Source organism: Microcebus murinus, chromosome 8 (genome assembly GCF_040939455.1).
Source record: "Microcebus murinus isolate Inina chromosome 8, M.murinus_Inina_mat1.0, whole genome shotgun sequence".
NCBI classification, from domain to species: Eukaryota; Metazoa; Chordata; class Mammalia; order Primates; family Cheirogaleidae; genus Microcebus; species Microcebus murinus.
In genome coordinates, this window is record NC_134111.1 from 99,529,049 (window position 1) to 99,552,974 (window position 23,926).

At 45.8% G+C, this 23,926-nt stretch overlaps 1 protein-coding gene across 4 annotated transcripts in view; it reads left to right on the forward strand.

Moving 5' to 3' along the window:
- Positions 1 to 23,926, forward strand: part of ARMC9 (armadillo repeat containing 9) — a 139,566-nt gene that overhangs the window by 95,229 nt on the left and 20,411 nt on the right. For all 4 annotated transcript variants that reach the window (XR_012920637.1, XM_076006033.1, XM_076006035.1 and 1 more), the window contains exons 20-21: positions 15,162 to 15,266; positions 23,015 to 23,130. Coding sequence is in view for 3 of the 4 variants with exons in the window: in XM_076006033.1 (XP_075862148.1) it covers positions 15,162 to 15,266; positions 23,015 to 23,130 (221 nt within the window). In the remaining variant the exon portion in view is untranslated. The remainder of the gene's footprint in view (positions 1 to 15,161; positions 15,267 to 23,014; positions 23,131 to 23,926) is intronic.

Below are 23,926 nucleotides of genomic sequence, written 5' to 3' on the forward strand. Positions count from 1 at the left end.
TTGAAGCATAGTTTCACTGAATATAGAATTCTTGGTCAACAGGTTTTCCCCTGGCATTTTGAATATGTCATTCTGTTGTCCTCTGGCTTCCATTGTTTCTGATGAGAAGCCAGCTGTTAATTGCATCTTCATCATTTGTCATTGCTCCCCTGTATGTGATGTGTTGTTTTTCCCTTGCTCTTAAAGATTTTTTTCTTTGGCTCTCAGCAATTTGACTATAATGTGCCTAGGTATGAGTTTTTGTGTGTGTGTTTATCTTTTCTAGGGTTCATGAAGCTTCTTAGATTTGTAAATTACAGCTTTTCACCAAATTTGGGTAGTGTTCAGCCATTACTTACTCAAGTATTTTTTCTGCCTTTTCTTTCACACCTTTCCTCCCAGAAGTCTAGTTGCACACACATTAGAATATTGCTGTTGTCTAGCAGATCTCTGAGGCTTTCTTCATTTTTCTTCGGTGTTTGTTCTCTCTGTTCTTTAAGCTGGATATTGTCTCTTGACCATCTGCCAGTTAACTGATTCTTCTGCCATTCCTTACCTGTTCTTGAGCCCATCTGCTCAACTCTTCATTTCAGTTATCACACTTTGCAGCTCTAGAGTTCCAATTTGGTTCTAGTGTCTATTTCTCTGTTGCGATTTCCTGCTTTTTACTCATTTTTAATATATTTTCCTTTAACTCTCGAGCACATTTTCCTTCAATTCTTTGAGCATATTTATAATAGCTGCTTTTTTTTTGTTTTGGGGTTTTTTTTTGAGACAGAGTCTCACTCTGTTGCTCAGGCTAGAGTACTGTGGTGTCAGCCTAGCTCACAGCAACCTCAAACTCCTGGGCTCAAGCAATCCTCCTGCCTCAGCCTCCCAAGTATCTGGGACCACAGGCATGTGCCACCATTCCCAGCTAATTTTTCTGTTTTTAGTAGAGATGGGGTCTCACTCTTGCTCAGGCTGGTCTCGAACTCCTGAGCTCATGTGATCCTCCCGCCTTGGCCTCCCAGAGTGCTGGGTTATAGGCATGAGCCACCTCGCCCTGGCCTAGAGTCACTGTTTGGAAGTCTTTGTTTACTAAATTTAGCATCTGGGCCCACTCAGAGTTAGTTTCTTTGACTACTTTCCCCCCCCCCCAAGTATGGGTCACAGTCTTCTGTTTCTTTGCCACATCTGGTAATGCCTTTGGTTGACAATCAGCACTGTGGATAATGTGTTGTAGGGGTGCTGGATTATGTTTTATTTGCCTGAGGGTTGTTGGTTTTGTTTGTTTCAGTAAGTGGTTAACTTGCCTGCTCTTAAACTGAGAACTCTACCTCCCCTGTGGTAGGCAGCCACCAGTGTCACTCAGTATTCTTTTCCCCAGTGCCAGGGGTCTCACATGCATAGTGTATCAGTCAGAGGTAGGGGTGGAGATTGAGGTCAGAGACCTCAGCCAGTAAGATTTCTACTTTCTGCCACTTGAGTGCATGTGGCTTGAGGAATGCATTACAAGAACAGAAAATCTGCACGTTTCCTGAAACTTTTAGTATTCTCTGGGTTCTCTGGAGTTTTCTGCATATATCTTTAATTTAGCAGTTGGTCAGAGATGTGTGGAGATGATACGTCTCAGTGCTTCTGGAGCTCTCCTGCTTGCGGGTATCCCCCTTTGGTTCCTATCTGCTCTGCCTGCCACTTGCTCGCCACCAAGCCCCACTTTCAGTCCACACCTTCAGGGGTTTCGCTGCCTGAAATAGACGGGAACTCCCCAGGCTTGGAGAGTGAATGCACCATTCTTACTCAAGGAGGTAGCACTTCCCCAGTGAGCAAGCACTTCTCAAGCTGTTGCCTGCCATTGGTCAGGTTCCAGTGTACTGAAATGATTAGTTTTAGTAAATGTGTCACAGTTTACACTTGACTTCTATAGAGGGGAATTGCCTGAGCTACTCATAGTCCTATTACCAGAAGTTGTCAGGCCCTTGGATATAGCAGCAAGCAAAACAGACATTCTGTCGGGGGAAAGCAGGCCTTAAGTAAGCAAGTAGAAAGTTACGTGTCCAGTGGTGGTAAGTGCTTTGAGGATCAACACGGCAGGAAGGATGTTAGGGAGTGAGCCTTGTGGAGAGGGAAGAGCCCTCTGTCAAGGCTCTGCGGCAGAAGTGCGAGGGGACCTTCTAGAAACAACGAGACAATAGGATGTGGGGTCAGATCACCTAGGGCCTTGGGAAGGACATTAGCTTCTAGCCTGCGAGGGGAGGGAAGGTGTTGAGGTTAAGTGTTAGAAGGTATTAAGCATTTTTAAGTGATCAGAGTGCCAGTTTACTGATTTACAATGAGAAGTAGAAGTGCCACATGAATTCAGTGAGTCATTGACTGGGCTTGGCTATTCCTGGGACTCGAACTGAGCCTGAAAGCGCTGGGACCAGGTAGCCTCGTGGAGCTCATGAACTTCTAGACTAAGGAGGCATTTGGGCTTCGCAAGCGTCTCCCATCTCAGGGTCAGAGGCCCTGTTTGGACCCTGACTCTGCCATGTACAAGCCTGAGTTTCTCAAAATGGGCGGATTACTAACTGCTATGAACTCAGTGCTCAGCTCAGCTTCTCACACCTGGGGAAGTACTCACTGTGGGCATTGACAAATACCGGGAGGTCTGTAAATCCCCTGGTGGTCCCAGGCACTCCTTAAACTGCTGAGTGATCTGCGATTCTTCCCTCCCTCATACTTTGTCACCATCTTCCAGATGGTTTCTATATATTGTGTCTCGTCATTCTGAAGCCACTTTCATCTCTCCCTTCATTTCCTTTTCTGCTCCACATCCTAGCGGAAGCCCCGTTTCCCTCTTTGAACTAATTTCCCAGTCGTCAGCCTCTTCCCTTCCCAGCTTGTCCCGCATGTGGCCACCAGACCATCTTCTTAAAGCAGGGCTTAGATCACATAGGGACATGATCACTTAATTTTTAATCAGGGAACATTTTAAACTTTTTAGAAAGTACAGATAATAATATAACAGACAGCTGTGACTCTACCCCTTCATCTCTCGCCTCTCCTCGCCTCCCCAGAATTAACCACTGTCCTGAAGTTGGTATATAAATTCTGCAGATGATTCTGGGCCTTCATTACCATCTTTGTTTCCATAAATAATCTGCACTGTTGTTTTATGGTTTTTAATTTTTCATAAATGGTTTAATATCTTATGAATGAATTATTTACCAACTTGCTTTTTTCATTCAACATTATGTGTTAGAGATTTGCTCATACCATGCATACTGTGCTAGTTCACCCATTTAACTGCTTATGTGGTATTTCATTGTAAGAATAAACCACAAAGAACTTCCATGTTTCCTCGTGCACATGTAAGTGCTTCTCCATGATTCGCCCCTAGACGTGGAGCTGCCGATTCGAGGGGCATGAGGGTCTCGTCCTTACTACATACTGCCAAATTGCTCTCCAAAGGAGCTAGACCTATTACACATTCACATGATCCCTTTTTAAAAACATTTCTCTGCTCCCCATCGCCTAATAAAATCTTCAGTTGCTAGTAGTGGTCTTGAAAGCCTCGCTTATTCAGCCCCGCTGAATAAGACCCCGTCTACCTTTATATTTTTATTTACATTACTAGCTTTGTTTCTTCCTCTGTAAAAATAGGGATAAATAAGCATAACAGAGATGTTATGAGATCAGTGAGTTAATCTGTGGCCCATGATGGGTACAAAAAATGATAGTTTTTTTCCTTCCTTTCTTTCCATACAGTATCCACTCATTGGTCCTTCTGAAGCTACGCAGAATAAGTCTAACCCAGAAAAGGAGGGGGCGGGGTGTGGTAATGCCCAGGCCAGGACACCGTCTTCACCCCTGGTAGGGAGCTTCTCCGCAGGTCAGCTGATTGTTGCAGCTCACTGGGATCTTGGATCAAATTCTTGTCCTGTGTCATGTGTGCATTTGATAAGCATGCTGTCCCTGTCCTCATTCCAAATCGAAGACAACAGGGAACAGACAGGGCCAAGCACAGAAGCCTCTCTGTAACCACCCCCCCCTAGAAAATTACAGCTGTCTGATTAATACCTCCTGAATGTCCAGCTGTGAGTGTCAAATCTGAATACCAAAAAAGGGTTTGGTTACAGACAGCCTGGGTTTGAGTCCCACCCCACACTTAGCTGTGTGGCCCTGGGCAAGTTAGTTAACCTGCAAGCCTCAGTGTTGTCATCTGTAAGTGAGAATATCACTACTCTTTTCATCAGGCAGTTGAGAGGATTCAAGGAAATAATCCAGGTCAGGTGCAGGCCAGACTTGATGCCTGTTAGCTTTCTGACGTCAGCCTCGTGATCTGGAGCCAGGCTGGCTTGATGCAAACCAGGGTCTGCTGGAATGGAGGTCCCTGTGTGGTTTCCGGCCAGAGCAGGGGAGGGCAAAGGCCAGTGGACAGCCAGGATGGAGCCAGGGTAGAAAACAGCCAGCAGAGGAGTTGAGCCCCGTCAGTGGGGGACAGGCAGGTGGGAGGGATCCTGGAGCCAGGCCCATCCCAGGGATGACTTCTGGTATCAGCAGCCTGTGAGTTTTTTCTGATTTTTTCCTTTGAGAACTTAAAGGTTCATCTAAACATTATTTCAGAACATAGGCAGTGTATTGAACAATAGCTTTTTCATAATGACATTCCTGCTGACCTGTAAGAAAATCCTTCATTGTGCCGGGGTATGTTTCCAGTTCTGGTGTGGTGGTTTCTTGCTAGCTAGCCCCATCCTCACTGGCTCCAAGTTGGGGAGGGGACACACTTGACTATGTCCCTAGGTCTTTTGTTCCTCTTTGCCCCTTGTCTCCTGAGCACATTCATCTGAGCCTTTGCTTAGAAGGAGCCATGATCTAAGTTACCCTCATCCTCCTGTGGGTGTGGTGTCTGTGGTGCTGCCATGATGCCGTTCCTCTTCCTCTCATGTCCCCAAAGCTGTTTCCTGCTGTCACTTCCAGTCCTCTTGAGCCCCCAGGGCTCCTCTGACCCTGTACCTTAAATATAGTGATAAGCCCTGTTTTTCTAGGGCAACTTTGCCATCATCTCCATATTTCTTGCTATTTTTACTTAGACTTCAGGAAAAGTTTAAGCAAACCGAGCCGTGAACGCAAGAAATTGGAAGAATTAGGGAAGTAGAGGGTGTGAGAGCTCTCTGGTTTCGGTCACATGCTTATTTAAGGAACTGGTGTGGTTGTTAGAGCAGCTGTCATACCCCGGGACACATTTCATGAGTGATGTTGATGCAGAAAGCCGCTCTCCCTACACCCTCAAGGATCCGGAACCTGCTTCCACCTGCAGTGCTGGGCGCACGCTCAGGAAGAAAGCTGCACACAGCGACAGGCCCGTCCCACTAGAGAGATGTGTGGATTACACACGCACACGCACACCGGCCTGGTCACCTCAGTCCACCCTTGCTCTCACAGCTGGGGTGTTTTTCCCTTCTTTTTGAAAAGAGTAAGATTTAGAACAATTCAGTGTTCTGAGAAGGTGTCTCAAATTTAAACTGCTTGTAGAAGTCTTATAATTCTTTCAAGTGGAAAACACACTGGATACTTTCGCTTGTCATATGTAAAACCACTTGAATACGTTCTGCTCTCTGCATCCTATCTGTAAGGATCTGAGTTTTCAAATGCATTGAGTGGTCAACCTTAGTTCTGTTTCCAGGCCAATTGCTTAGAATCTGGTTTGTCTGGAGTATTATGTATCTAAAGCCTCCAGTTAAGAATCTTGTAGTGTCAAAAGGTCACCGAGCTGGTATAGGGAAGCTTCATTTAGAACATCTAAATTCATCTCAGCTCAAGTGCCTTTTTTATGAGGCATTCTTAATTTCTTGAAGTAATCAGTTATCACTGAGCTCTAACATTAGTAATCTGATGCAGTCTGCTAAAGTACATAAAGACCAGTAATTTTAGTAAAATTCCTCCAACAATGGTATTTAAGACCCACCCTAAGGAGGCATTTAGTCTTGAAGCATTTCCTTATCCATCACTCCCTTACTTCACCAAGTAGATTCTGAACTATGTTGCTGGGTTGGAATTTCTGAGCAGCTCACACAGGTTAGCGCTGTGGCCGGTGCGGATTTGCACGGGCGTCTGGCACTGGGGCGCAGCCACGCTGGGCTGCTGGCACTTGAGTGAGGTGAGTAAGATTCTTTCCACCTAAACTGGGGGAGAAATGATAGAAAGCAGTTGCCCCTCCCCCAGTAGACCACCTGAGCCTCCTGGCCCTCCCCTCTCGGTTTGCCCATCTCAAAAAGTCCTTATACATCCTCAGAGTTGTTTTAATCCACTTGGCACCGGCTGCAAAAGTGGACCAAGCACCCGCTATCAGCAAGCATCACTCTGGCAGACTCTCTGATCACATTTCCCACCGCATCGAGAGGTACCCTCTGCCTTCCGGAGTCTCTGCCTGCTGTAGCCTTGCTAGGGTTGCTGGAAGCAGATTAATTAAGCTCCAGGGCTTTGTTAAGCTGTACTTTCCACCTCCACCAGGACAGCTCACTTCACTTTTGCTCTTCCTGTTCTGGAGTCTTGGTGCTGCCCCTGATTCCTTTTCACTGATGTTAGTACCTCTCAGAAACCGCGACTGTGACTTGTCTATATCTACACAGTATCACATCCTTTCAAAATCAAAGAACTTAAATGCCTTCAATTAGTAAGTCATGACGTTAAAGGAGGCAGCCAGGTAATCCCATTCACTAGATGGATACACTGAGGCACTGCCGAGAATCATGTCTGTCCAAATTAGAACCTCAGTCCCAAGCTTTTTTACCAAGAACCATCAATTTAATGCTCATTTTGACATTGGTTTGCTTACATCTATGCATTTTACATTAAAGCATGCTGTGCTAGAGAAACTGAGGTGGGGAAGTAAATAGTTCATGTTGTGCGCAGGTCACCTGTGGGTCCCTGGTTCTTCCTCTGGCTCCAAACTCACATTAGTAAGCTGCAATTCAAGTTATTGTTTATTAGTGGGTTGCATATATTAAGTACCAAATGCAGAAATTGTCCTGTGTTTTTAGAAGTTAAGAAGGGTCCATTAATTTTCAAAGAATTTAATTACAAAGTAGTTTTATTTATTTATTTTTGAGACAGAGTCTCATTCTGTTGCCTGAGCTAGAGTGCTGTGGCATGAGCCTAGCTCACAGCAACCTCAAACTCCTGGGCTCAAGCGATCCTCCTGCCTCAGCCTCCCAAGTAGCTGGGACTACAGGCATGTGCCACCATGCCCAGCTAATTTTTTTCTACTTTTAGTAAAGACAGGGTCTCGCTCTAGCTCAGGCTGGTATCGAACTCCTAACCTCAAGTGATCCTCCCGCCTCAGCCTTCCAGAGTGCTAGGATTATAGGCATGAGCCACCGTGCCCAGCCTATAAAGTATTTTTAATAAAAAACAACTTTGGCCGGGCACAGTGGCTCACGCCTGTAATCCTAGCACTCTGGCAAGCCGAGGCAGAACGATCTCTCAAGGTTAGGAGTTTGATACCAGCCTGAGCTAGAGTGAGACCCCGTCTCTACTAAAAATAGAAAGAAATTAATTGGCCAACTAAAAGTATATAGAAAAAATTAGTGGGGCATGGTGGCGCATGCCTGTAGTCCCAGTTACTCAGGAGGCTGAGTCAGAAGGATTGCTTGAGCCCAGGAGTTTGAGGTTGCTATGAGCTAGGCTGATGCCACAGCACTCTAGCCCAGGCAACAGAATGAGACTCTGTCTCAAAAAAAAAAAAAGAAACCAGCTTCATGTTCACATAGTTGCAAGATGGAATTAGAAACTTTATCATGCCAAGCATGGTGGCTCATGCCTATAATCCCATGTCTTTGGGAGGCCAAGGTGGGAGGATCACTTCAAGTCAGGTATTCAAGACCAGCCTGGGCAACATAGCAAGCCCGTTTGTACCAAAAATGTAAAAATTAGCTGGACATGGTGGTGCATGCGTGTAGTCCCAGCTACTCCAGAGGCTTGGGGAGGAGGATTGCTTGAGGCCAGGAGTTGGAGACTGCAGTGAGTTATGATTGTGCTACTGCACTGTAGCCTGGGTGACAGAATGAGGCTCTTTCTCAAAAATAAAAAACAAAAAAATAAAAATAAAACACAACTTCAACACTGTTTTATTTTAAAATAGCAAATGGAATAAATAAATATGTAAATATTAAGTGAATCTCTTGCTAACTTTGTGATTGAGATTGTGTTGTTTACTAGTTTGTATATATAGAAATTGATTTGCACATGAATGGGTCTTACATATGTACTTATTGTCCTGGGTAAAGAAATACTTTTGCTAGCATTGACTGCCATTAGCCATTGACTGTTTGTTTCTCACTGAAGAGGAATGTGGATGTTTGGTTTGTTTCTTAAGTTTCTATTCCCTGCTGGCAGTGAAGTGGTGTATCACCAATACTTCCAGTAAACTGCGACTGGTTTGCCCATTTCCAGCCCGGGCTCAGTTCCCTGTAGGAGGGATGAAACCCTACTCCAGAGCTGCCACTCACGCAGACCGCAGAGCCCGCTGCCCTGGTTCACAAGGAGCGGTCGTTTTCCTAAAATAATCATATAACATGAGTACACTCTTTGATCACTACGATGTTGCTATTTTGGTAAACTAAACTCTAAACCAAGGCAACAGCATAAATCTTACATGAGATTGACTGTCCCAGGGTTGACCTCGGGGTAAGGAACTCCAAGGGATATTTCAGGGTAGCAGGTCACTAGCGCTTGGCAGAGCTGTGACCTCAGGAGAAGCAGCAGGAGAAGGTAGCTGCCCTGGTGGTGGAGCACAGGTCCCAACCAGGGCTTAGATCGCCGTGGAGACATGGAAGTGGGCTCCAGAGAGCCTCTCGCCCTGCGCTCTCTGTGCCCTGCCAAGCTCGATCTCAGCCAGGCCCCAGGCCTGGGCAGTCCCACCTGTGCCTCCTCAGAGCAGCCTTCTCCTCTAGGGCCCAGGGGCCGAGTTCAGAAAGACTTGGGACTTGTCACTTCCCTGGGCCTCAGTCTCCACACCAGGAAAATAGGCATAATAAAATGAATCCACACTGAGCCATTATGAACATTAAAATGTATAAAGGACTGCGGGAATGTGAGGTGGGTGCCTTAATGGATCTATAGTAAAGGGGCGTCACATAAATGCCCCCGGATGCAAGGCATAGTATCTCTGCAGCAGCCCATCTGTGAGTAAGGCAGTGCTGTTAGAACAGGCTGTAGATTGATCTGGAACCTGCCTCTCATTCTGCTGATTCTGGCCTGCCTTTAGGGACCATATAGAATAAGTCAAATCCCCTTTTCTTAAGATAGCCTAGCCCAGGGTGACACCATCTAGTGATGGTGGGTGGCACTGACAGCCTGTGTGCCAAAGACAGTCTAAAGAAGCAGGGACCACTCCCCCTGCACCGGCCCTACCCAAAGGCAGCCCTAGGACAGGCGGCCTCACATTCCAGGGCCCAGCTCCCAGCCCCCCAGGCCAGGAGTTTGAGCCTTCATATCCCTTGGAAACTGACTCAGATAAATCAAATTCACCAAAGACTGGGATATCCAGAGTGACTAGAAATTAGTCCAGAATGAGAAAGGGTACTTGTGTTTGCAGAATATAGAGCTCTCTCTTCCTGTTGGCACACGTAGAGAGCCAAATGACAGTCTCAGGTTGTTGGTGGGCAAGGAATCAAGGGCAGGCTTGGTTAGATCATCTCAGGGACCGTTGTCAGTATCCCAGAGACCATACCAGCTCTTGGCTGCCACCTTCCTCCAGGGCCCCTCGTTCCCTGTTCTCCTTCTGGCAGCTCCCTGCTTTCTTAGCTAATACCCGCTGGAGGAAGGGCTGGCTCCCTAATTTAACATGCAGAGGACGGGCTAGTCTGAAGGAAGCCTCAGTGTCACTGTGTATGCTGCTTGGCTGGCATTTGGTTATACACAGCTTTGTGACACCCCATATATGCTATGCTTTTGTTCGTAACTCTTTTTTAATTTGAAAACTGTCTGAAATAATTGTAGATTCACATGCAGTTGTTAGAAATAGTACAGAAAAATCCCATGTACCCTTTACCCAGTTCTTCCAATGGTAACATCTTGCAAAACTATATAGTACAATATCACAACCAGAATATTGACACTGATGCATTTAAGATCCAGAACATTTCCATCACCACAAGCATCCCTTTTATAACTACACTTACCTCCCTCCCACCCCATTTCTTCTGTGCCCCCTGGCAACCACTAATCTGTTCTCCATGTCTATAATTCTGTCATTTCAAGAATGTTATATAAATGAAATCGTATAGTATGCAACCACTGAGCATTGACTTTTTTCATACAAGTAATTGTCTAGAGATTCATCCAGATCTGTGTCCATCAGCAGTGCGATCCTTTGTTCCTGGCGTATTCTGTGGTGTGGAGGCACCGCAGTGTGTGTGACCATTCTCTTCCAGGATGGTATCTGTTGTTTCCAGCTTTTGGCTATTACGAACAAAGCTGCTAGAAACGTTCATGTACAGATTTTTATATGCCAGTAAGTTTTTATTTCTCTGGGATAAATGCCCAGCAGTGTAATTGCTGGATTATATGTAGTTGCATGTTTAGCTTTTTAAGAAACTGCCAAACTGTTTTCCAGAGGGCCTGAACTATTTTACATTTCCATCAGCAATGTATGAGTGTTCCTGTTTCTCTGCATCCTTGCCAGCAATTGATGGTATCGAGGTTTTTATTTTTGCCATTCAGATAGGCACATGGTGATATCTCATTGTGGTTTTAATTTGCATTTCCCTAATGAATAATGATATTGAATATCTTTTTATGTGCTTATTGCCATCTGTATATCCTCTTAACTGAAATGTCTCTTCATGTCTTTTGCCCATTTTCTAATTTAGAGTGGAGTGTTTGGGTTTTTTACTGTTGAGTTTTGAGAGTTCTATGAATATATATATTTTATTTATTTATTTATTTATTGGGGATAGAGTCTCACTATTGTTGCCCCGGCTAAAGTGCTGTGGTGTAAGCCTAGCTCACAGCAACCTCAAACTCCTGGGCTCAAGTGATCCTTCTGCCTCAGCCTCCTGAGTAGCTGGGACTACAGGCATGTGCCATCATGTCCAGCTAATTTTTTCTATATATTTTTAGTTGGCCAATTAATTTCTTTCTATTTTTAATAGAGACGGGGTCTCGCTCTTGCTCAGGTTGGTCTCGAACTCCTGAGCTCAAATGATCTGCCTGCCTTGGCCTCCCAGAGTGCTAGGATTACAGGCGTGAGCCACTGCGCCCAGCCAAAATATGTATATTTTAGATACTAATCCTCTTGTCGAATATGTGGTTTCTAAGTATTTTCTCCCAGTCTGCAGCTTTTCTTGTCATACTCTTAACAGAAGCTTTCATGGAGTAAGCTTTTTAAACTTTTGATAAAATCCAGTTTATCAAATTTTTTTGTATGTGTGGATTGTGCTTTTGGTATCAGTTCTAAGAACTCTTCGCCTAGGCCTGGATGCTGAAGATCTTCTCCTATTTTTCCTAAAACTTAAGTCCATGATCCATTTTGAGTTAATTTTTGTATAAGGTATAAGAATTAGGTTGGGGTTCGGTCTTTTTCCGAGTTGGCCCAGCACCATTTGTTGAAAAGGCCATCCTTCCTCACTGAATTGCTTTTGTACCGTGTCAGAAATCCTCCGGGCATCTTCCTGTAGGTCTTTCTCGGAGTTCTCTGTTCCATTCCATTGATCCATGCGTCTGCCTCTCTACCAGCGGCACACAATCTGGATTCCTGTAGCTGTATAGTAAGTTTTGGAATCAAGTAGACTGAGTCCTCCCGTATTGTTCTTCTTTTTCAAAATTGTCTTAGCATATTCTAGTTCCTTTGCCCTCTCCATATAAATCTTAGAATAATCTTGTATATAAATACAAAAACTCTTGCTGGGATTTTGACAGAAATTACATTAAACGTATGTCAGTATGGGGAAAACTGGTATTTTAACTATGTTGAATATTTAATTCATAAACAAGGAATGTTCCTACATTTATTTAGATCTTCTTTCATTGCTTTCATTAGAATTTTGTAGTTCTCAGTATACAAATCTTGTATGTTTTGTTAGATTTATACCTAAGTATTTTCTTTCTTTTTAGAAAGCAATTGCAAATTGTATTATATTTTTTATTTCAATGCTCACATGCTCATTGCTAGCATATAGAAATTTATTTTTATATGTTTAGCTAATATCCTGTGACCTTTTTGAACTCATTTACTGGTTCCTGGAGAGGTTTATTGTTTTGGTAGATTCCTTGTGATTTTCGACATAGACAATCATATCATCTGCAAATAGAAACAGTTATATTTCTTCCTTTCTGATCTGTATGCTTTTTATTTCCTTTTTTGGCCTTGTTGGTCTGGTTAGAATGACCAGCACTATATTGAATAAGAGTAGTGAGAGCAGAAATCCTTGCCTTGTTCCCAATCTTCCCGGAAAAGCATCTACCGTAGTCTTTCACTACTGAGTAGAATGTTAGCTGTAGGGTTTTTTTGTAGCTGCTCTTTATCCAGTACCCCCATTTCTACTTTTCTATGAGAGTTTTTGCCATAATGGGTGTTGAATTTTGTCAGATGCTTTTTATTCATCCATTATTATGATTGTGTAGTTTTTCCCTGCATTAGCTTGTTAATGGTGTATGATTCAGAGTTTTTTTGTTTTTGTTTTGTTTTTTTGAGACAGAGTCTTACTCTGTTACCCGGGCTAGGGTGCTGTGGCATCAGCCCAGCTCAGAGCAACCTCAAACTCCTGGGCTCAAGCAATCCTTCTGCCTCAGCCTCCCAAGTAGCCGGGATTATGGACATGCACCACCATGCCTGGCTAATTTTTTCTATATATATTTTAAGTTATCCAGCTAATTTCTTTCTACTTTTTTTAGTAGAGACAGGTCTCACTCTTGCTCAGGCTGGTCTCGAACTCCTGAGCTCAAACGATCTGCCCACCTAGGCCTCCCAAAGTGCTAGGATTACAGGCGTGAGCTACTACGCTGGGCCACAGTGATTCAGTTTTTAAATATTGAACCAGTCCTACATCACTGGAACAAATCAACTTGGTTATAGTATATAATTCTTTTATAATAACATAGCTGTATTCTGTTTGTTAAAGATTTCTGCACTTGATTGATGAGGGAGAGTTGCATTTTTCTTTTTTTTGGCAGTGTCTTTGTCTGGTTTTGGTACCAGAGTAATACTAACTTCATCACATGAATAAGGAAGAGTTCTTCCCTCTTCTCTTTTCTGAATTGGTGTCACTTCTTTAAAAGTTTGATAGAATTCTCCAGTGAAACCATATGGGCCCAGAGATTACTTTTATGGGAGTTTTAAGATTATGCATATAATTTCTTTAATAGTTATAGGGCTATTCACATTGTTTCTTCTGCTGAGGGGCTTGTGATGGTTTGGTTTTCCACCCAAGGTATCAAACTTATATGTGTAGAGCTGTTCGTAGCTGTTCGTTATTATCCTTTTGATGTCTGCAGTGTCTGCATGATGTTTCCTGTTTCATTCCTGCTGTTGGTAGTTTGTGATTTCTGTCTTTTTCATGGCAGTCGTGCTAGAGGTTTGCCAATTTTGTTGATCTTTTCCAAAGAACCAGCTCTTTGTTTCATGAATTTTTTTCCATTGTTTTTCTGTTTTCCTTTTCATTGATTCTGCTGTTTTTGTTTTCCCCTTCCTTTTGCTTGCTTTGGGTTTGTTTTTCTCTCCTTTTTCTGTGTTCTTGAAACTTTCTATTTTTTAATTTGTTTTAAGATGAAGCATTTTTATGATGGCTGCTTTAAAATCTATGTCAGGTAATTCTAACATCTCTGTCATCTACTGAGGATCTATTTTCATACAGTTTAAGATTGTCCTTCCTTACCCCTCAATACAGAGGTGCATGAATACAGAGGTGTATGAATAGAACTCCCGGTTCCACAGGGCACTGTTGACACCAGACTGGGAGAGGTTCCTCATTACTGCAGGGCAGGTCGAGAGTTCTGGACCCCCCTGGCCTGCACTCGTGCCTCCCTGACTAGAATGATAGGGACGCCTGCTCACGGCTCACGGCTCCCCGCTCGGCCTTTTCTGACACCACCCGGTGGGGGCGGCGTGGACACTGCCCTGTGAGGTAGCAGTCCGGCTCCCACACCGTCTCTACTCACACCAGGACGGGCCTCGGTACCACCCATGGGGGATGGGATTTCTCCCTATCGGTCTTCTCTGGTGTCACCACCTGGGGGTGTTGTGCGCCTCATCATGACCTCCTGAGGGCAGAAGCCAAGGTTCCCAGGGCCCTTGCTGGCAGGGTTGGGAGGGGTTACGATGTTTTCTGTGCTGTTTAGTTATTTTTTAAAAATTTTTCTGTCCTGCTTGGCTCCCCCTTTCCTGGTCCTTTGGCTAGAGGAATCAGGCTTTCGGGGGACTTTTTTTGTCTTCGTCGTTGACATTTCTAGGTTGCTGGCTTCTTCGGCTCCAAGTCTAGCATAGGTGGCGCAACTCACCATCCGTCCCATTCCTTGTTCCTTGAGTCCCAACATCCCTAGCTGGTCTGCCTTCTTTTCTGCATCTTTCAGGATCGTCTTATGTTTATTTAGCAGGGAGTGTCCAGTGTTTTCAGCTGTACTTAGAGGAACGGGGAAGGCACATCCACTCCGTCTTCCTGCAAGCAGAACAATGCTTCCCTTTTTGCTGAGCCTTATTACTCAGTGACTGTCAACTACTTGAGAAGAACAAACCTATCATAGATGGTTTCCTGTGTTCCTGTGCATGTGAAGGTGCTTAATATTTAATAGTTATTGCTTGGAGTGTGATAGTTCACAAAAAAAAAAATAAAAAATAAAAATAAAAAAAAAATAGTTATTGGTAGGCTGACTGATTTGGCTGTTCATGTGGTACCTTCACCTCAGAGAGAGAATTCTGAGAACTGTGAATAGGAGAGACTTAAGAGTGTTACGGAACCTCCACACATCTATAGCCAGGAAGTGTTCCCTAGGCACCCAGCTTCAAGGACGGGTTTGGTGGCATCCTCCTTTCATCTTCACAGAGAGGTTGTGAGCAAAGGGCTGGCTGCCCTGAGACCCTTGGACCATAAGCCTGCGAGTTGCTATGGTCAACTGAGGACTTCTTGTTCCATGGCAGCTGCACTCCCTGGTGGGAGCTGCCACCAGGGAGCTTGTGGCAGGGTATCCAGAATATTTACCCCATGTCTCCTTTGAAACAGGAGGACCATGACACCATGGAAGCTGACCTGGACAAAGACGAACTGATCCAGCCCCAGCTTGGAGAACTCTCAGGCGAGAAGCTTCTGACCACGGAGTACCTGGGAGTAAGTGCCACGTGAAGGGGGGTCCTGACATAGAGAGGCTAGATGGACATTGATGGACGTGTTTATGAGAAGGGTTGTGGTAGCCAATTTGCTCTCGGTGGCCCTAGCCACCTGTCCCAGAGAGAGCTGCAGGTGTACGAAGGAGGTTGTGGGAAATACAACCAGCAGGCGTGCGTCGGGAGCCGCGTAGCATCTGAAGGTGTGCCTGGCCTGGGGAATAAGCACCTGCCCGCCGCTGTGTAGTGTCGTGTGCCTTGTCTGCCAGAAGGGAGGGTGTGATAGGTTTGGAAGTCACCAGCACAGGAAGGGTAGCTGAAACCACCGAACCCATGAGGTTGCCCAAGGCAGCGGAGTGTGGAGACGGAGAGAGGGAGGGGCTGAGCACAGAGCGGTGTTCCAGCATGTCAGGAGGGCGAGAAGGAAGGGGGTCCCCGAGAACAGTCAGGGGGACCTGAGGAGAACTGAGAGCCCCTGGATTATGACCCACCAGTTATACAGGGCAGGGCGTGAGTCAGGAGGGAGCCGCCGCTCGCCCAGGAGAGGGTGGCAGTGCCAGGGCCTTGCAGGTGTCTTGTGACGGGCAGACGGGTGCTGGCGTGTAAGGTTTTGGAAGGGAGGGGCAATTGCAAAGGCTGAGGCCCCACCTAGGCTGAAGCCCTTCGTCAGGCACACAATGTAAAGGTCATGGTCATGGAAAGGGGCCCCTAGAGCTTTGAAGCTGGCAGCTGAAGCTGGGTCAGTAACATGGACCTCAAAATCTAATTAGGTAGGCTGATGTGGGAGGGGTGGAGGGAGCCAGTCTCTCTCTCAACAATTGACTGGCGAAGTGGAGACTTGGGAAGGAGGAAGATGGTGTGTGTGGGTGGCCTGAGCCTTTATGGGAGCAGGTGGCAGCAGAACACACCTGCCTGTTCCCATTGCCACCTCCAGCCAGGCCCTCCCACATGCCCTAGACATTGGGCCCCTGGTCACCTGGCCCTCGTTCCTTCCTCATCATCTGTGAACTTCCAGGGGCTCTGGGCTGGAGGGCAGTACATGCTGGTGGAACTTGAGGTTGGAGGGACAGCCAAAGGAAAGATTGTGGGGCTTTGTGGATCTTACTCTACAAGAGCTAGGAAACCCACAGGAGGTTGAGAACCAGGCAGTGACTTGGTTTGACTTATGTTTTAATATAAACACACATTTTCACTCTGGCTGCTTTGCAGAGAATAGACTGTAGGAGCAAGAGAAGGAAGGGGTATGGGGCGGGGAACCACAGCTACCCGCAGCCATGAACAGGGCTGCTGGGCAGGACCCTGCCATTGTCCTTAGCAAGTCTCAAGGATCAGAGGGGCCTAATGGACCGTGGAGGCTCTGTTTTCATTAGATCAAGTGGGGAGTGCCGTAAATGTCAGAAGTGAGGCAGTCCAAGGTTCCAGGCTGTTGATGGACATCTCCAGCCATGACTAGGCCTTTGTTTCCCATTAGAAGAAGGCTGGCTTTGTCAGAGAGATTGCGCTCCGTTTGACAGGACAGAAGCATCTGCAAGACGCTCTGCTTCATGGGCAGGCGATGAGAGCAGAGGGGGCAGGTGGGCGGGGCTCCTGGGGAGAGCAGCGGTGATGTCTCGAGCCTGCGGTGCGTGTGCCCCTGCCTCACAGTCCCAGACACAGCCATGCACGCACGGAGACGTCCGCAAGGATGGTCATTTGCAGCCGGGTGGGACACAACCCTGAATCAGCCGTTGGTAGATCATGTATGGCACCCCTACACGGTGCGGTGACGTGCTGCAGATGAGGCCTTCTGTTGGTAGCGGAAAGATTTTTAACAACAACGATGAAAGTTTAATCATGCAAACTGGTGAGGCACAAGGGGACAGTGCTCTCAAATCCATCAGTAACCCTGGTGTGATGCCATCTGAAATGGCATCATCTTCCCGTAATGGGCAGTTCTAAACCTCCTGGACGCATACGTGCGATCCGTTCACCATCGGAAACAGTTTTGATCTAATGTAAGAGAAACTGCACGCGTGCCTGCTTGTCCAGTGGTGCCGGGCTGTTGGCTGGAGACGTGAGCTGTGAGAAGGCAGCGCAGACGGCGGCAGCGCTGCACAGCCAGGACAGCCGGCCCAGTGCCTTCGTCTCCCGCGGCTCCGTAACAAAGACCACAAACTGGGGGCTTAAAACAACAGAAACTTATTCTCTCGCAGTTTTAGAGAGTCCAAAATCAAGGTGTCGGCAGGGCTGTGCTCCCTCCAGAGATTGTAGAAGGGGAGAATCCCTCCTGCCTCTCCCGGCGGCCGCTGGCTCCAGGCATCCTTGGCTTGTGGCTGCAGCACTTCGATCTCTGTCTTGCCTGCATGTGGCTTCTCTTCTCTCGGTGTTCTCCTCTTCTGTCCTTTGTCAAGACACTTGTCACTAGATTTAGGGCCTGTCTGGATAGCCCAGGATGATCTCTTCATCACAGGGATCCTTAATTAAATCTACAAAGACTGTTTTCCAAATAAGGTCACATTCACAGGTTCCAGGGTCAGGATGTGGACAATCTTTTGGGGGCCGCCATTCAGTGCACTGCACCAGGCCGCACAGGGTCTGGTAAACATTGTAAGTTTCATTAGAAAGCTTGACACCGATGCTGAGGTCGGATGCACGCCCCCGGCACTGCCTTCGCCTCCTCGATCCTAATCTCATGACCTGAAATTGCCAGCCTGCCAGCCCTGTGTGCTGGGTCAGGGGTTTCCAAAGAGGGGGTCTCACCTTGCCACGCTGGCCTTGAAGTTCACATCTTTGTAACTTCTTTGTGTGTGCCAAATGAGGAAATCTGACCAAGACAGAAGACGTTCCACTGGGAATATGCGCCTGAAACTCGGGCTCGGCCTCTCTTGCTGGAGTTCTGGAAACATTGCAGAGTTTTCAAGATGAGTCTAAAGATACTGCTTTTGAAACATTCTATCAGAAAATTGTATTTGAAAAATTTTTATTGAACCTGTGCCATTTGCTTAACACAACAGAATATCGTAGAAGCTGAAGAGACAGCTATTACCTTCAAGAAGTTTACAAGAGAAAGCACAAAACAGATAAGAGCCCTCTTGCGGAGTGGTGTCGGCGACAGCTGGGCGTGGTCAGTGGGCTGGCAGGAGCCGGAGTGAGTCCCAGACCCCCGAATGTGGGTTAAACCCAGAGTCTCGGCCCCGCCCCAGACCTTCTGACCACGATCCCACGACTCGGTTGTTGTACACACCTGTGATTTCAGAACTAACCAGCTTGAGGGTGAGGGTGGAGGTACAGCTGGAGCAGCCCTCCTGGCTGTTCGGGTGTGGAGGAAACTGTCCCCAGGATCCTGGACCCAGTAGCTCGCCCCTGCTGGGCGTTCCCATCGCCTTCTCTGCAGGGCCGCGCTGCCCGTCCTCGCCCTCCGAGTCTACACACGTAGCTCCTCCGCACTGCGGAGCCCAGGCCGAGCAAAATGCTGGAGACCATGGAGAACTCAGAAAGCCAGTGACAAGAGAGCAAGCCACTCTTCCTAGGCTTGCAGGAGAGTGGCAGTGGGCACATGGAATGTGTCATCTACCCATAATTCTGGTGGCACTGCGTGCTAGACTCTTCTTTAGGCTGTGAACGTCAGCTGCTCCAGACTGATACTCACCTCCTGCTTCTCCTGCCTTGAGTCTTCATGCCTTTCCTAGTGCCATCCATTCTGTGCTGTGTGACCAACAGTTCCTCCTAAATATAATGCCCTGATTTAAATAACTTCATCACTTGGGTTAAAGGGATGTAGATATTTAGAATAGAATCTCAGTTTTTTCTATTTATTTTAAAGTGACTTTTAACAACAGAAATAGGCAGGTCTTATATTAATCAGGCACATGGCCACAGACCAAGCCCTGTGCAGACTGCTCACGTGTCCGATTCCAGTTAACTTAATCATCCCAACACACTTAGGGGGCAAATCCTACTAGTATCTGCATTCGTAGATGAGAAGGCCACGGCTGGAGAGGTTGAGTAGCTTTCCCCAGTGTTACTGGGGCTCGCAGGCCCTTTCCCACCAAGCCGGGCTGCCTTCCAGCAGCACTGGTGACTTCAGGGGAAGTGGATTCTGCATTTGAAAGTTGAGAGCTCCAACTGTGTGAAGTGTTCATAATTACTAAATGATCTATTTTTTTTAGAGGCAGGGTCTCACTCTGTCACCTAGGCTGAGCACAGGGGCATAATCGTAGCTCATTGTGATCTCGAACTCCTAGGCTCAGGTGACCCTCCTGCCTCAGCCTCCCAAGTAGCTGGGACTACAGGTGTATGCCACCACACCTAGCTAATTTTTCTATTTGTTTTGTAGAGACAGGGTCTTGCTATGTTGCCCAGGGTCATCTCGAACTCCTGGTCTCCAGCCATCTGATCTATTTGTTAAACACAAACTCTGTTTTGAGGGGATGCCTTTTATGAATGCCAGTTGCTCCTTTCCAATGTTCTTCCCCTTCTGTCAAGTGAGGGCGCCCGCATTCATTTAGTTTTCCTAAGATTCACCTAAAGGGCTTGGTAAAGTGCAGGTTCCTGGCCCTACCTCCAGGAGTCTGCATTTTTATTTTACACTTCAGTGGTTCTGAAGCAGGAGTCTGGGCCATGGAAACTTTCCCACGTAGACAGAACTCATGTGTTATACAGACAGACTCACCCAGCCTATCATTTGTGTCATGTCACGGTGCAGGGCCAAAGCCCTCCTATACTGGAAGCAGGCCCAGGCATGCACCTGAAGACACGCTGGGCTCTGAGATCCTACTGTCCCCTGTCCCACTCTGCCTAGGGGCAGAAGCATGAGGCACCTTGCAGCTGGTCTAAGGCCTCCTGCATGTCTCTGTTCACAGCAAAAACCAAAACCAGAGGAGGAAGGGCCTTGGTTTCCAATTGTTACTTTTAGATTCTTTTTTAAATTAGCCTCTACTTTGGGGCATTTCCTAATCACGTTTCAATTATTCCTGTTCTGCCTGACTGTAATAGTTGAAGAGTCAGTACCCACTACATAGTGGGGATTCGTTGGAACTAACTCAATGTCCATATTCTTGTGCACAAAAACACAACTAAACAAGTAGAGAAAATCCCAAACCCCAAAATGCTCTGAATCCTTTTCTTTTTCCATTTGTTTCTCTTATTCTTTTTTCTAATTACAAAAAAACTATGCTTATTACTTAAAAGTTAAAAGTAACAACCATAATTCTACCCAGGCAGAGATAATCACTGTTGTCTCTGTTACCCTTCCTTTATCAGTTAGGATGGGCTCAGCGGCAGATAGCAGAGAGTCCTGCCTTATCAGTCCAGCTGAAAATCCTAGGGGGAGGGAGTTGGACCCCAGGCTTTTTTTTTAGACAGAGTCTAGCTCATGTGGGCTAGAGTGCAGTGGCATCATCATAGCTCACTGCAATCTCCAGCTCCTAGGCTCAAGCAATCCACCCGCCTCAGCGTCCTAGAGTGGGAAGGTTACAGGTGTGAGCCCCACTGCACCTGGCCTGCATATTTTACTGTGATTTAATATGCTGCATTTTCAATAGCAAAACCTTCTTTCAAGCAAAATCTCTATCTGTAACACAGATGGAAGCGCAGTTCCTCTGGATGAGTAGAATTGGATGCCAGGAACCCTCTCTCTCCTCTCTCCTGAAGCCCCTGAAGCATTTCTGCACAACTCAGTATAAACAGCTCTGCCTCCTCAGGTTGTTGGACGCGGTGCGCTTTAAGGCCCTGCCAGCCCAAAAAGGCTCCTTTGTAATTGAGGGGCCCAGAGAGGAGCTGGTGGGCAGAGGCCAGCCAAAAGGGCCAGAAGTTGCACTGCTGGGCCTGCGCACTGAACCTGCTTCACCAAGGGCCTTGCTCAGGCATTTTCATGACAAACTAGACAATGCCAGCCCACGCGCCAGACTCAGTTTCCCCATGCACTGGACAGGAAGAAGACCCACCTTAAGTTATGTTCCAGTCCTCTGAAGTTTCGAGGACATGGCATGGCTGACAGGGTCTGAAACACTCTAGAATACGTGGTGTGTTCTCTCTGCTCCAGGAAGGCGTGAGGAGGGCTGCGAGGGCTAGCCGCGGGCTGGGGAGAAGCCCTGCGTTGCCTGCTGGCCTCCCTTCCATCCGCCGCCCCCAGTCAAGGCAGGTTTTGACCTCAGCTGCCCACCCCCCTGGCTGGGAGTGAGTGTCCCAGGGCTCAGGTGAGGCCCACCGGTTCCCAGAGGCAATGGCCCTTTTTTCCCCTCCACCTACCTCAAATACCAGATAAACCCAAAGAATTTTATAGTAGAAATCAATAATAGAATTTCCATTTTCAAAAAAATTTTTTTTTTTTACTTTTTATTTTGAAATACTTATAGATTCAGAGGAAGTTGCAAAAGTAGTGGAGACATTTGATGATCTCATGTCTCCTTAAATAGATTGAAGAAAGGAGTGCAGACACTTCCACAATTCCCACGCACCCTCCACCGTCTCCCCGGCGGTGACGTCTTACGCCACCAGTAGCATAACACCAAAACCAGGAAGTTGACGTCTGTACAGTCCAGACTTTATGCAGATCTCACCAGTTGTACAGTGATTTCTTTTCTAAATAATTTTTTCTTAATCATCAACATAATTATTACTGTATCACAGAAAACTTGAAAAGTAGAAAAGAAAAATTACTCTCAGTTTTACTGTCCTATGTTATATAGCCACTCTAATCATTTTAGGGTTCATTTCCTTCTAGACTTTCTGTGTACTTTTGGCATAATTGAAAGTATTGCTTATGTACATCATTATAAGCTGATTTTTAATTAATGTTTTAAATATTATTCTATTCTTTATCAATGTAATTGGCCACATATTACGTCAAATGAGTATGCCATATTTTACTTAATTATTCCCCTAATACTAGACAGATTGTTCCAGTTTTACTGTAATAATTTTATAATGAACAATCTAGTTTTATTTTAACATTTTCCATGCTTTGGATTCTTTCACTAGGATTTACTCCCAAGAATATGAACATTTTTAAGACTCTTGATATAAAATGCCGAATCATTTTCCAAAAGAGTTTTCTTAAATTTCAGTGCCACTAACATTTAAATTCTTGCCAGCAATAGATGGGAGCATTTCTTTAATTGTCCCTAATTGTCATTCATATAATAGTTGAAGAGTGATACCTTCTTTGTAAAGTTGTAGTTTCTTAATACTAGTAAAGTTGATCATTTTTCCTTCTATTTCTGGTAATACTTTCTATTTTGTGACACAGCCGTTTGAATTCTTTGCCCAATTATCAATTTAGTGTTTCACTTCTGATTTATAGGAGCTCCATATCTAATGAAAATTTTAATCTTTTATCTGTTAAGTTTGCTTCAAATGTTTCTTCCCAGTTTGTTGTTTGCCTGTCGATATGGCTTATTTTTAATATACTACAAATGTGGAAATGTTCGTTTCTTATGACACCAAATCTCTGTCTTTTTCCCCTCACTCTCAAAAGTCCAGTCCTTTGCAGAGATGTGATAAGTTACCGTAGTCAACTGTTTTCTTCCTTTCCCTACAGTTTGATGTTTTGGAAAATTTATGCTGCTAAATGGTATAATATGCAAACTAAAAGGATTTTCCCCTCAAATTTCCGTTTGCCTGAATACCTGTGACATGATCCTTGCTCATTGATTTGCAAGCCCTCTTATCACTCTAGGTTAATATATTCAGTGTGTCACTGTTAAGTTTGACTTCATGGTCTGCTCTCAAGTAGATGATTTCTTGATCCTCATTTCCTCTTCCTTCCACCAGATCATGACCAACACGGGGAAGGTGAGGCGGAAGGGGCTGGCCAGTGTGCAGTGGAGCGTGGACGAGCCCCTGCGCCGGCCCGTCACCCCCGGGGGCCACAGGACCGGGTACCCAGTGTAAGTCCGGGCTAAAGGAGGCGGGAATTTATTTTCTTAAGCTTCATTTTGAGTAACTGCAGTATAAGATGTATGTATTTTAAAAGTTCAAAATAAAGTGTTCATGTTGAAAAGCATTTTTCTCTTTATTTATCTTTTTGGGATTTTTGGAGGGAAAGAGTGTTTAGTCTTCTTTCCTTCCCCCTAGATTTCTTGTTGCAGAAAGAGAAGTGGTTGGATTACAGCATCTCCAGGGCCACTTTAGAAGACAAGTGTTGGCCCGTGTAATTTCAAAGGAAAGCCTAGAAAGGAATGGTGACTCTACCCAGAAAGGGCTTCCGTCATGTCTATTCTGCAGCCTCTCACTGTGGTACCAGGCCCTTTGTTGGGACTGGAGTGTCACAGTTAAGACTTCAAGTCAATTTATATTAGGTGACTCTTTAAAGCAATTGTATGCAGTTTTAGCTGCCAAACCTATTCTGCATACCTAGCTCCTTCCCCATTTACAGAAATAAAACTTCAGTCTGGTTCCCCGGAGCCTGTGTCTGCCTGGGCTCCTGGGCCCCCGTGGGCTGTGGGGGAGCCCCAGGTCGGGTAGTCCAGTGGGCAGGAGAGGAGCCCCGTCTATAGTCTGGGGGCTTCTCTTTTTCTGTCTAGAGAGAATACTACAGAGAAATATGACAGAGAGCAAGCTAATGACCTACATTTATTCATTCAACAAATAGTTGGTATGTAGTATTTAGGTGGATATACCAATTTTTACTTAGTTATTCCCTGTAGCTGGGCAATTTGGTTATTTCCAGTTTTACTCTATTAT